The 14,399-nt window shown below is 38.7% G+C and overlaps 1 protein-coding gene across 9 annotated transcripts in view; it reads right to left on the bottom strand.

Moving 5' to 3' along the window:
• AUTS2 (activator of transcription and developmental regulator AUTS2) overlaps positions 1–14,399 on the bottom strand; it is a 1,225,668-nt gene that overhangs the window by 672,555 nt on the left and 538,714 nt on the right. For all 9 annotated transcript variants that reach the window (XM_055409984.2, XM_055409986.2, XM_055409985.2 and 6 more), the window contains one exon: positions 3,800–3,835. In XM_055409984.2, coding sequence (XP_055265959.1) covers positions 3,800–3,835 — 36 coding nt within the window. The remainder of the gene's footprint in view (positions 1–3,799; positions 3,836–14,399) is intronic.

The following is a 14,399-nucleotide window of genomic DNA, read 5'->3' as shown; positions in this document are numbered from 1 at the left end:
ATGTTCCTAAAAAGGAATCTCTTCTTTCCTGAGACTTCTATCCCAAGTAAAAGAAGTGTCACAGTTTGACATGTTTCTAATTTTTAATATAACAGTTCACTAAGCCAAGTTCAAGTCTCCCTATAAGCCATCTCCTTCCTACTCTCAGCCCAACCCAAAGAGCTATCAGCAGTCTTTAAATGCTTCAGGTCTGAGGGGAAAAAAAATCAACAAATAACTTTAACAGACAAATTAAAACAGCCATAATATGTGGACGATCTACAGAATAGTTTATTCTGACCTCATCATGATCAAAGAGAATGACAGGGAAGGAATTCCATTTATCTTTGTATATGGAGTAAACTGGTATACAGCTGACCAAACACAAAACCCTAGCCTCACAAGAAAGTATGCAGTGAGAACAAAATATTCCTATCCTACAGCTACAAATTTACAATGTTTACTTTTTATTGTGAATTTCCAGTGGTACTTCTCCATCACAACACTTCACAACCACTTAATGAGGCCACATTTTTTTCCATCACACTCTACAGTGGGGATCACAGAAGAAAACATGTATTATTTCCTATTATTGACAGCTTCTTTGTGTGCATTAAATATCTTACCTCATTTAATATTCACAGCTTTCTTAGGTAGGTAAAGATGAGGAAACAGACTCATAGACAAGAAATAATCCATCCAAGGTGGTACAAGTAGTCTTTATATCATCCTGTCTCTAAGTTCTTAATTATATGCTATGCATAATAAAACTTCAAATACATGTAAAAGAAGAAAATATAGGCCAAAACATTTAAATTGAAAAGAAAAATGTGTTCATTGCATTAATATGTGTGTGTGTGTTTTTTTAAGAAAATCCTACACACTCCAACAAGTTTTGGTACTCTTGCCAAAAAAATAAAAAAGCAAATAGATTCCAACTAGTCTATACTTCCATTTATATTTAGAATATGAGCTGAGCATGAGTATGTAATGAATATATATGTGTCTCTCTGTGTGTATAACACCCACATTATTCATAAGCTCCCAAAAATGTGAAAAGTTTGTTCCAACCCTTCTCTATTTTGTCTACTTTAAGAATTCTTTGCAATATGCTTATGTAAATACTGATTTTAGCTGCTGTTCTCATTTCTCGAATCTTCAGCTTATAAATGGAATGGAAAAGTGACAGACCTAAGCAGACATCTATGAAACACAAAACCAAGGAGGTATAAACAAATACAATTTCATCAAAAACAAAAGCCTATTCTTCAAAGCTTTTAACGTACTACTACTGATTAATGAAAAGAACTGAAAGAAAGTAAAACATACTGGCTGTGGGTAAGGTACACACACACATACACACACACGTGTACACATATACCTGCAAGTGCATACAGTTATGTGGGCACCTATTTTATTAGCATACACGATGAGCAGCATTCTACCTTAGTTCACTAAAAGTTCTACAGGAGCATACAGTCTAAATCAAAGAAGATTCTGAAGTTAGAGGAATGTTACGGCAAGGGGAGAGTATTTAAGAAAACAGTTTCGGGTTGTTAAACTGAAGAGGTACGTGCCTTCAGTTTTCTTAATACTAGGATTCACACGAAGGTTCAATTGCATTAATAGCTCATTGACTCTGCAGGTAATCTGCTTCTGCCCACACTTCAAAATGATGCTGAAGAGGATTAAGGATAAAATCGAAATATCACCATTCCACTTACCTGATGCTGAGCCTTCACTATAGACTTAGGTAAAGGTCATTATGACATCATAGATCATAAAGCACAGTGCAAATAATACATTGGCATGAAATCACTAAAAATTGTGAATATACTATTTCCACTTACAAGTGTGAAACTCACCAATACTTCAGTTAGTACCTGAAATTAAATATTACATGTGATATTGCTGAGACAGAAACTGAAACAGAAGATGCTTTCTGATGAGGAGCTGGCAATAATAGCAATGGATTTTGCACTTTCATAACATGATAATCCCATTATTGGAAACACATTCTATGTAGAACATTTTTGTCATAGTTGAGAGCTGAACTTACATCTGGTATGTATCTCCTCCATGTAAGCTAATAATACTACAAATTTTTATATATAAGCAAAGGGATATTAAGAATAATTTTTTCAAAGTAAGTAAAAAAACATTTTATACTCATCCAGCACTGTGTAAGTGTAAAAATCATTTGAGATTTATAATTTCAAAAGATTCTTTATTCGTAAGAACCTATCATTAGAGAATTAAAATAAACATTCCTGGAATTAGAAAAGTAAGTGACCAAAAGCACAATAAAATTCTCAGTTCTTTTAGACGTGACTTTCTTCTTTCAGAGTGCTCTTACTGAATATATATATATATATATATATATATTTGAATGCTCAGTCTGGAAGTAATCAGAGGCTGAGTCAGTGGCATTGGCCTCCTTCTGCTGAAGAAAGTAAAGAGGGGGGATTTAGCTTTTGGATAGAGAATAAACATTGGCAGACTCCAGATTTTACTTCCAGCATCTCAACCCACATCCAGCCTGGTGTGAAGAGATGGCAGATGGGACTACTTCTGTTATTCCGACTGCTGAAGCAGGATCTTGTTTCAGCATCCTGCTTGTTTCTGTAAGCATGAATATTCAACCACAATAAGGAGTAAGGATAAGTGTGCTGACTGTATGAAGCAGGTAACAAGAAATCGCCATCCCTTTTTCTTTGTATCATAGGCTAAGACCAAAAAAAAAAAAAAAATCAACATTTACTAAACGCCACTTCATCTAAGCTTGGAAAAGACTTATTATTCAATGAAATGATGCTGGCTTTCATAGATTTAACGTAAATGTAAGGAGAGAAATGTGTGGGCAGAAGAAAGCCAAAGTAATTATCATTTTAGGGGGGAGATATTTAAAGGCAACGCAACAGAATCAGTAATTATTTTCCACTTTATTTTCATGATTTCATTATTTTCCCTGAAAATGCTGAGCAGATATTAGAGTATCTGTGTTCATCACTCAAAACATAAATAAGATTCCTTCAAATTCCTTTAAATATCACAACAAATGTCTACATGGGCATGTTATCTCACTGTGTAAATAACGTTTATGTGAAATTCTTATTTATTTGTATTTTGAAAAGCATTACTGAATCCAAGAAGGATAATTTAGCTATAGATAAAAGGAATGGAAGTGACAATTTCTTCATGAATGAGAAATATTGGGATAAGCCCTGAGGTGTACCACCATCCACACCCTTCCCAAAGGACAGAAAATAAGGTCTTAAAATTAAATAATACATCTATAGTCAATAAAATGAGAAGTTTGACAACTGGTGGGAAAAAAATCTAAAGGTCACCTATTCAGACTATGAGGGAAAGCATACAGTCACCTCTCAAAAAAATTAAAATATGGCGATTCATTGTATAAGTGGGGCAGTTCTTCAAGGGATCTTAAAGAACATGTATACCACATTGCATAAATTTAATTCCATCTTCCACTTGACACTTCTCACTAAAACACCAATTTTTCAGGAAAGGTGGCATAGGTCAAGTAGGATTCCCTCTATCTCCTTACTCTGCCAGGTGAGGGGCAAATGTCCTGGGTGTTAGGACACATTTTTGAGACTGACTTGTGAACCCTAGTGCCCAGCAGGTGATGCATTTTAAAAATAAAACAACTCTTAGTTAAAAGATGGACATCAGTCTGCTCTTCAGGACTGAGAGGGAATTTCTTGGACTTTTTTTTATACATCCTAATGAGTATATATTACACAAGAAAATGAATGCCAGCGCGAGGCACACACGTGGAAGTTGAGATAAAACTTACGAAGTAGCCTGTTCCCAAGCTGGAAGGAGCTGAACTCTGCAAGAAAGCAGAAAAACAAAGTGGAAAATCAGCAATGGTTTTTAACACGTTCCAATCCACACAGCTCATTACCAGTTCTGTGCAGGCTTTTCATCACGATACCACATAGCCTGTGTACGCGGCCCCTTGTCATCTGCTACTGATACAAACACCGTGTTGCTTAATTTTCCCCTTTACATCTCTCAACAACTCAGAGATGCTAACGTGCTATTTACTGAATTCCAAGCTTCTGCGGTGGACGTAATTGCCAATTTATTTGACAGGCAGCTGGGTAATGAATTAATGATGGCATTTCGCCCTGCACTGAGACTAAACAGGCGCGCATCAGCCCGCCTCCCTGACTTGCTGACATTCAATGCCCTGGTCTCAAGCTACTCAGTTTTGTGGCCACAAAGGGGCAGGCAAGAGGAAAAAGCCCAGACTGCCTTGAAAATAAAAAGCCCAGTGGGTTTGGATGACTTTTCCAGTGTGTGACCTACTTGCCAGCTTATTCCCTCAAGGCACCAGTTAGTACACACAGAGCGCTTTTCAAAACTGAGACATTTTGTAAACATAATTAGTAGACTAAAATGCAAAGAATGTGTGGGTAAAGGGAAGTAGTGAAAAGCGCCATTCTTCTAAAGGTTTTAGTCACGAAAGTTATCAGTTTAGGCTTCCACAGCTCTCACACATAGGGAACTAAAAAACAGTGATGCTGAAACGTACCTGGGGCATCACTTCATAGGGGAAAGAGACCCAAAAAAGAACTTGGTTTGAATTTTAAACTTGTCTGTTTGTGTTGTTTTTTCCCCCCTAAAACCTCTCATTACAAATTCTTTAATTTGCAGTGTCCTCTTTCTGAATGAGAGAGGCCCCAGATAAGCTTGAAACAAAAAGAACGCTAACACTGAGACAGGTCTCAGCGAGGAATCCTTGTACCAGCAAGGCCTCTCCCTGCCAGACTTGGGCCGGTTGTTACACCTTCCACCTAAGGGAACGGACTTCCACGGTGATGCAACAGTTACTTGGGTAACCAACCTCTAACTATCTACCTAAATGCCTTGTCCCTGCTCTGCAAACCACAGGTAGCAGGTACCATCTGCTTGACTCATCCTGGTTTCCCTAGCACTTAGCTCAATGCCTTGCACTTACTTGCATTTAGTAAGTATTAGCTGAATTAATGTATAAATAAATCTATGAATGCTTGGACTGTATGGGGATGGGACTCAGGTGAACTTAACATCTCCAAAAATCATATCTCCAAATATAGATATGATTCTTGATTTTACACCAGTTTTGCAAAGGAAATAACGGTGCTGTAAGTACAAAGAGCGTCTGCATCAAACAAGGACGTGATGCTCCAGGGCATTCTGAAATGCAGCACCTGGAGCAAAACTTTCTTACCCTCAGTGTTCCAGACAGGCCTGGGGGAATAAAGAACCTAGATATGTGATCCTGGACACTGGACTGGATTTTCAGAAACCTTGCTGCATTTGTGATAGTATAAACTGTACGTAGGGAGAGCAACCGTAGTCATGGAGACGGCTCCTCAGAGCAATGATTAGCCATGTGATGGAATCACCTGTTTTCAGCGCCCCCCCGCCACGCCTGCCCAACACAGGAAAGAAAAAGTCAAGTTAGATCTCCACCAGTTTGGAGTCGTGCCCCTGGGAGGCAAACTCATTTTACGAAGAATTACTCAGAGAGAGCATGGGACTTGTTTCATTTCAGTGTTTTTTCCCCCTTTCTGCAAATGTATTTTATCCCAGAAGCGGAAGGACCCCTTCAAGCCCACCTCCCCACCCCCACATACATATCATCTTATTGTACACCAAGAAAATGACATCCTTCAGGTCCCGGGAAGCTCTGTTATACTCATTTTGCATATATATTGTACATTACTCAGGGAGCTGGGTGGAGAAGAGAGCTTTGTTGTGCATATTTGTTCTGGCTATTGTTTATGCAGGTCTGACTGAATGAGGGAACAGTGGGTATCATTTCAATTTCTGATGTCAACATCAAATTACTTATTTAATTTCATGCCTGGCGAAGCATTGTATAGCTACACGCAGAATCATTTCACTTCATTTGTTATGCTGTGTTTTCGTGGCGATTGGCTTGCCTTCCAACTGACAGCTTTAATTACGACATGAATTTGATTGCACTGCCGAGGAATTAACATAATGCAACAAAGCATTTAAGAACCCTGCCTGACAACATCCCCCTCACATACACACGCATGCACACACACACGAGCACAGATAGACACATGAAGGAACAGACACACGATCCTCACGTATATTAAAGGTCCACTGGAGTTTCAACTTTTGCTAGAAAGCATACAGAACCAGAGAGTCAGAGGCTACCCACATTTGGACTCACCATTTTTTTTTTTTTTCAATAAAAAGATTTGTGGCATTCAGCTATAATTTCTGGACCGAGCAGAAAAGTTCATAGAAAAACCCTTCTAATCTACTTTGCCAAATGTCCATGGCGTTGACATTTCCTCCCCTCTAACTCCTTTCTCCACTATGTTTTTCTTGTCCGATGGCCAGCTCCCTTCAATCATTGCTGGAAAACTTGAACAGAAACATTTCAGAAATAAAGTGATTTCTCCTTGGTTCAGTTCTATAAGCCCAAGAATCTGCTAAGGCCCTGTGTTCAGTGGGATGCTACTCCTGGTCCTTCACCATCAGACAGAGGTATAATAGAAGTTCTGAGACCAGCAATAGGGGAGAGTCAGGGTTTCACTGACAGTTCAGATCACATACTACATGCCTCAGGCCTTGCTAACCAAAAGTCCAGAAAAGTCTCTGTCATTTATACTTAATCTAAGTATATACTTAAAAGCTGAAAATATCTGATAGTTTTAACATTTTTCCAAGTCACAAATTCCATGAACAACTTAAACCATGGGCAAGTTTATGTCCCATAATCTGGCACATTGTTGTTAGTAGCTCAGTTGTGCCTGACTCTTTGTGACCCCAAGGAAAGTGGCCCCGCCAGACTCCTCTGTCCATGGGATTTTCCAGGCAAGAGTGGGTTGCCACTCCCTTCTCCAGGGGATCTTCCCACCCAGGGACTGCAGGCAGATTCTTTACCACCTGAGCCACTAGGAAAGCCCCAGATTATGCTATAAGAATGAAATAACTATTTAAAAATAGCTTTTTTACTGTTGGAAATGTTTTATGTTTCTATAGCTATTTGTTTACAGATGTGCATCTAGGGATTATTATTGTTTTCTCATGTTACAGGAGACAGACACCATGAAGGAAGGGTTCAGGAAAGCAGATAGGTGGTGATGCCCTGACCACTGAACCATTTGATGAAATCAAGTTGAATTTTAACTTTCTGTGCTTCCCCAATTTATGATGAGAGGAAGGGGCTTCCACTTTTGTTGCTTGGACAGAGACTGCATACATTGTCCAAACTATACGGCAAAAGTGGCCACAGAATCTAAAAAAGGGTGTAAGTCAAAATGAGGCTTGAAAAACTATTTTTTAATGCAATAAATAAAAGCATCCTTGAATTTAAAAGCATTTGAAGTCACATCATATACACACATTTAGGCAAATATGTTTGTTGAATAATGAAAAAGACTTTGCTTCTATTTCTTTAAGAAAATCTTGTTTCTTTAAGTGTTAGAGTTGCCAATTCATTCATATTTTCAATGTATTAGGTAGAAATGAGAAGTATAGAGAGACTGAGAAAACAGAGTAAGAGAAAGTTTTTAGTGGTTTCCATGAGAAGACAAGAATATGAAGAAATTTCAGACAGTTGGCTATTGGATATGTGATTTCCAGGCTCATTATAAGCTATCTCCTGTTTAACATGGTCTTTTCATTTGTTTTTTTGTTTTTCCCAGATTTGACCACTGCTCCAGCAATCTCTGCAAATCACCTACCTCGAACTCATTAAGTTGTAAAGGAGAGCTTTCTTACAAACACACTCTGCCTCAATCTCCAAGCTACATGGGCTGCAGGAATAGTAATGGGATGCACAGTTGAAAGACATTTTCCAGGAAGGAGAATGTTGCTGCTGACATTCAAGTCTGCCAGTAGATATTCATTAAATGCATGCTCATTCTACTCCTCTCATTGCCCCCCACCTGACTTTCTTTCCATCTCTGTCACTAAGCTATCGTTGAAGCTACTCATTAAACTTAACATTTCTGTTTTAACATCTTACCTAGAACAAGGGATTTCAAAAACCAGTTATCCATCCAAAATAGATGTACCCCTTTCATTAGAGATCTACACAGAGAGGCCATGGCTACTAGTATGGTTCCCTAAGCATGTGATGGATGTGTGCTTCACCCCAGAGGAAAATGTAAGCTTTGACCTAGGGCTAATTTAAATATAGTATTTTAAAATTCTTCCAAATTATCATGTGTGTCTGACATCCCTGCCTATTCACCCTCATGTTATACTTTTTCTTCTTGGGAGTAAAAAGTAGAAGGATCATGCCAAGAATCACTTGGCCAAGTATATTTCTTACAAAGGTCACAAGACGAGCTCATTTATTTTCTGTAGTGTTTTAGAAAACAATAACAATTAAAAGAACCTAAAATTTTAATCCTAAGAAATGTGCCTTGGAGATAAGATTACTGATAACTTACAAAGATGCAAAATATATTTAAATAGAGAAATGAGCCACCAGTGGAAGTAAAAATGTGGGCACAACTTGAAAAAACATCAGGGGTGGAGACGGTCACTTCCGAATTCAATTTTCAACCTGTTACAATCCATTTCAAGTCATTGCCAGCTCTCGTCTCTATTCAGCAGCCTTCTGGCTTCCCCCCTAATTTCATTCTTGCTTTCATTTCTATCTGGAGTTATTCACAAAAAAGGAAAAGTAAACATTTTGAAGAAAAAATTACAATATTCCTTCTAATACCTTTGAGAGGCTTTTTAAATACTAATTTATATGGTAGGTTAAATAGTGTCCCACTAAAATTACAGGGCCTTCTTGGAACCTAAGAATGTGATTGTGAGGGTTAATTTTATGCATTGACTTAATTGTGCCACTGGGTAACCAGATATCTGCTCAAATGTTAGTCTGGGTGGTACCCTGAGGGTGTTTTTGGATGAGTTTAACATTTAAACCAACAGGATGAGTAAAGCATACTGTAAGTAAAGCATAACATGAGTGGGCCTCATCCAATCAGTTTAACAGAAAAAAAGGGATGGCCGTACTCAAATTAAGAGGGAATTCCCTTGACTCAGCCTTCAAAGTGAAACAGTATTTTTCCCCCATTTTCAGGCTCAGACTGACACACAGACTTTTCTGGGGTGTCAAGCCTTCGAGTCTTTCTGGTTCTCAGAATGGAACTGACCATCAGCTCTCCTGGGTCTCCAGCTTGCTGACTGCACATTTTGAGACTTGTGAATCTCCATAACTGTTTAAGTCTATACATTTTATTGGCTCTGCTTCTCTTGAGAACCCTGACTGATATAAACGACCTGGTTTGGAAACAGGGACTTTGCAGGTGCAATTAAGTTGAGGTCATACTGGATTTAGGTGGAACCTAAATCCAATGACTGCTCTCCTTATAAGGGAATCAGAGGTATGGAGCTACAAACAAAGTAACAGCCCATGTGAACAGAGGCACACAGTGAAGTGACGTGGTTATACGCCAGCATCACCAAGGACTGTAAAAACCAACCAGAAGCCAGTAGAGCAAAGGAAGGACTCCTTTCTGAGACTTCAGAGAAACCATGGCCCTGCCAACACTTAATGCTGGACCTCCAGCCTTAAAAACTACAAGATAATAATAAATTTGTTTTAAGTTTCCTGGTTTGTGATCATGCATTACAGTCGCCCAGGAAACTAAGAGAGTCTGTAGCCTCCTTACTATGAACTAGAAAATATCATGTGATCAGCTCCTGTATACATTCCCTCTGCTCTAGCCACAAAGGCCTCCCCTACCCCTCACACTTAAACATGTCAGGCTTACTCCTGAGTCAAGGCCATGATATTGTCACTTATCTTGCCTAAATGTTCTTCCCTCCTTTCATCATTCAGGCTTCAGTTTAAACATCACCAGGACAAAAAGGACTAATTCAATTACTCCAGTTAAAGTGGCAACACCCTGCCACCCCCCACTACTGCTTTGTTTACTTCATAAAATGTATTACATCAAAAATAATGTTCTTGTTTGCTCTCAGGTTTGCTGTCTGCTTCCCTCAATAGAGGAGAAGCTTCATGAGGCCAAAGGTTACATCTTGTTCCCCATTCAACCTCAAGTGTCCAGAACTACACCTGACACTTAGAAGGTATTAGATAAATGCTCCTGGACAATCAAAACACTGGTGAATCCAAGGAAACATAAAAATATGATACAGGAAATGCAACAGACATAAACAAAATGGTAGGGAAAATGAAAATATGACAAAAATAGAAAAAGAGAAGAAAGGAGAAACAGAATACCAAGTGTCTGTAACAGGTCTGGATTAGGTTTTTTACTTAAATATAGGGAAGTTCATTGATGGTATGGACTGTGACTGTTTCTTCCTTAAGAGTAGCTAGTAAATCTGGCAATAAAGGTGTGGGTGCTGGGTGGGAAGAAAGGAGGCTAGGACAGATGCTTGCATAGATGGATGGGTGTTGAGACAGTGGGATAGACAAACCAATAAAAACCCCGAAACCTGGGAGATTCGAGATAGGAGAAGGGACGTCTCAAGAAGGAGCAGAAAAAAAATGCATCAACTGTGGTATTAAATGGACCAAAGAGCTACAGAACAATAAGATTAGAGAATTGTATTGCATAATAGTTACACGCATTCCCCTTTCACCTAACTTGAAATGTTTCAATTCTTTCAACATCTTGAACATTTTAAAAGTATGAAATATTTGCCTTTTCACAATTAAAATTCTGACCCTAATTTCTTTCAGAGAGAAATTAGTCACATCCATGTAGTTATCTGAATAAAGCATTAACGGAGTTTATTTCCACAGGGTGGAGGCACAAAGAGTTTGCTAGAAGTGCAATTGGGCTATAGAAGAAAAAAAAAAAAAAGAGTACTCAAGAAGAAACAAGTAAGAGGTACAAACCATAGAGAAGCAGAGGAAGAAAGGGAGGATGAAGAAGTAGCTTCATACATCCTAGTGGAAGATTCTGCTAATAGCCTCAGGAGTGTGGAACTTCGTTGGCAGGATCTTAAACAAGACAGTTTAATAGTGAGTTCTGACTCTCAGGAAAACAACTGTTGGGACTCATCCAGTCTAGGGGCTGGGACTCCATGTTCTCAACGCAGGGGGCTCAGGTTCGATCCTTGATTAGGGAACTAGATCCCACATGAATGACTTAAGACTTTGCATGCCAAAACCAAGACCTGGTGCAGCCAAATAAAGAAAATAAGTAAATAAATATTTTTAAAAAACAACAACAACTGTGGAAGCTTTGTAGAGTAACAGGGCAAAGGAAACAGAGGTGGGTCAGATTTTATCATTGGGAGGCCACAGGGACCATCTATGTAAGAAATGATAAGGGCATTTGAGCACCAGTCATGTAAAGGTGAAGATAATCACAGCCAAATGCTTCCTCAGAAACAGGAGAGTGATTACATAAACAGGTTAACTAGGAGGAGGGAAAAGAGTTCAGATTTGAAGGTAATAGCTCTGAGATCCAGTATGGCGATAGGGAAATAGAAGAGCTCAGGTTTGAGAAAACGGGGTATAAGGAAGATCTTTTTTGAGAGGAAAATGGTGTTTATCATGATTGTCATGATTGAGACAAGCAGGTGTTGTGGAACTGACAGCTACAAGGGAATTCAAATCAGAAAGTTTACAAAAGGCTCCTACGGTAAGTATAAATCTGATGTAAAAGAAGGGAATTAACATTTTTGAGCACAGTGAATGTGCAAAGAACTGTCAAAGTAATTCAAACACATGGTACCAGGTAAGTTTTAAAAGAAACCTTACAAGGTAGATGAAATGACCCCCATTTCACAGAAAAAGAAACCAAGGTTTGGAAAGATCAAGTTTTTTGCTCAAGGTCACATGGATAATAAATAGCAAGCTAGCCATTAAAACTTGGTCTGTTTGTAACAAATGCCCATGATCACTTCAAAATCTGAGGTTTTGCTCTATGTATTAAGTCTTTAAGTAAGTTTATCTCAAGACTTTTGACAATTTCCTCAGTTACAAAATTCTGTTTTAGAAGCAATACTTTCCCCTCTGAATAACTCATCATGAATATTTATATAGTCAATTACTCCCCTTAACTTTTTCCTTAGTGACTAATCTAAACAAGTTACTGTTTCTCCTTGATGTGGACAATGTGAGAGTCTCTGGAGCCTAGTATTCCCTCCTGGCAATGTGCTGTGGAGACACATAATTTGGAAAAGCCAAGCACATTTGGTTTTTGAGCTTTACCCATGAGTCAAATTCTCCAGCCACACTGGAATTCTTTTTTCTTAATCTTTTTGCCTGTCCAATTGAAAAAAAAAAAAGAAAGAAACAAAGCTGGAATAACATAGTTATCTTGATTAGAGGCACTTGAGGTAAGTCTCAACTTCCAAAGCTTCTAAAAATATCATTCAAGTGACTGGAAGACTGAAAGAAAATTTCATCTCAGCTTAAACTCTAGAGTGGGCATTGTAAACTAACAGGGATTAAATTCACTCTCCCACTTTAAGTAACTAAAACGACTAGACAAAATATGTGGAAAAAAAAACTTTTTAAGAAACTGGGCAATAGGAGTGTAGTGATCTTAGAGAGACAGAAAGAAAACAAAATAAATCTTACAACTGCCCTAGCATAGTCCCTGGAGAGAGTTTTCATGCCACAGTAGGGTGACTGGGGGTAACCCAGATGGATCCCAGAAGAATCCCTGAGTTGAGAAGGTAGAGTTGACGGTCAGAAGAAGCCAAGTCAGCTGAAATTTGCAAAGCAGGGGATGGGAGAAAAGGTAGGTTCCCAGTGAGAGAGGCAGGAAACCAGGAGACATCTTCCCTCTCGTCATCACCGGAGTCCATATCAGCACATCCATGCGACAACATGGGAAAGGGATTGACCACCGGGAGGCAGCAGGGAGAATGACCGCCAGAGTCACAGAGGGCAGGGGATAACTGGCACTCCCACCAGCCAGAGTGGGAAAACCTTGTCCACATCAGGAATTAGGCAGAGTCTTCAGTACTGGGGAAAAACAAACTTTGTCCTAAAGGTTGTTCTGGATGTTCCACCCAGAAAAGCATAAAAGCAAACCTCAGAAGAAATAAAAATATTTCCAAGTGGCATAATTGTATTCCAGAAAAAAGCTCAAGAGTATTTATGAAAATAAAAAATATCCAGCACTCATCAAAAACAAAAAAATTCCAAATATTTGGCATCTTAAAAAAAAAGTCAGCCACAGACAAAAGCCAGAAAGTACAATTCATAATGAGGAAAAAAACCAATCAATAGAAACAGACTCAAAAATGACACAGATTACACAGTTAGTAGAATATGAACATCGAAACAGTGATAACTATTTTCCACCTGTTCAAGAAAGTAATGAAAGCATAAGCATGGTGAGGAGCAACAAGGAGATATTTTAGCAAACAAAAACTAGTAGTGGTCTTTGACTCTATCTCCTCATTTTCTGATGGTCATTAAAATAATTAATTACTAGTTCTCCTTTAAGAACAAAAAAAGGAAGTATCTTTACTCTTTAAAATAACATGGGGGTAGACATTGCCCTCATACCCAAAAGAGTCATTTTGTGACTTGACCTGTCAAAGGTATCCATCTCAAAGATTTTAGATTGCAATGGCTGAGGTAAGGCTCTGAAACCTCACAACTATTCATGTGAAGGAAATAAGTGACTGGAGGTTTTGAAACATTTCACTAAAAGTCGCCTACTTCTTTTTCTTCCCTTTTCTTTTTCATGTGTGTTATTTCTCCTTCTTTCATCTTTTAATAGTGCTACCGCTGCTGCTGCTGCTAAGTCACTTCGGTCGTGTCCGACTCTGTGTGACCCCATAGACGGAAGCCCACCAGGCTCCCTCATTCCTGGGATTCTCCAGGCAAGAACACTGGAGTGGGTTGCCATTTCCTTCTCCAATGAGTGAAAGTGAAAAGGGAAAGTGAAGTCGCTCAGTCATGTCCGACCCTTAGCGACCCCACGGACTGCAGCCCACCAGGCTCCTTCATCCATGGGATCTTCTAGGCAAGAGTACTGGAGTGGCTTGCCATTGCCTTCTCCGAATAGTGCTACAAGAAGTATGAATTTTAATAATAAGCAACATAAACCCAAACTATATCACAGACTGACCTGACACAAGATTGACAGGATTGTTACAGCCCTAGTATTTTTTCTGAAATTTTTTACTATGGTAATATATATATACACACACATATAAAATAAAATGCAATATTTTAACTTAAGTGTACAATTCAGTGGCATCAGTTATATCATAATGCTATGCAACTATCAAAACTATTTCCAAAACTATTTCGTCACCACAAACAGAAATTTTGTTACAGTTAAACCATAACTCTCATCTTTCACACTTCCCTACCCCTACTATGGGTACCTGGAAACTCCCATTCTACTTTCTGCCTCTAGGAACTTGCATATTCTAGATACTTCACGTAAGAG

The sequence above is a fragment of the Moschus berezovskii genome, chromosome 27 (genome assembly GCF_049115385.1).
Source record: "Moschus berezovskii isolate FMDL1 chromosome 27, NW_MosBer_1.0, whole genome shotgun sequence".
NCBI lineage: Eukaryota > Metazoa > Chordata > Mammalia > Artiodactyla > Moschidae > Moschus > Moschus berezovskii.
The sequence above is the reverse complement of the archived record's forward strand: the minus strand, read 5'-3'. Positions and strand labels throughout refer to the sequence as shown.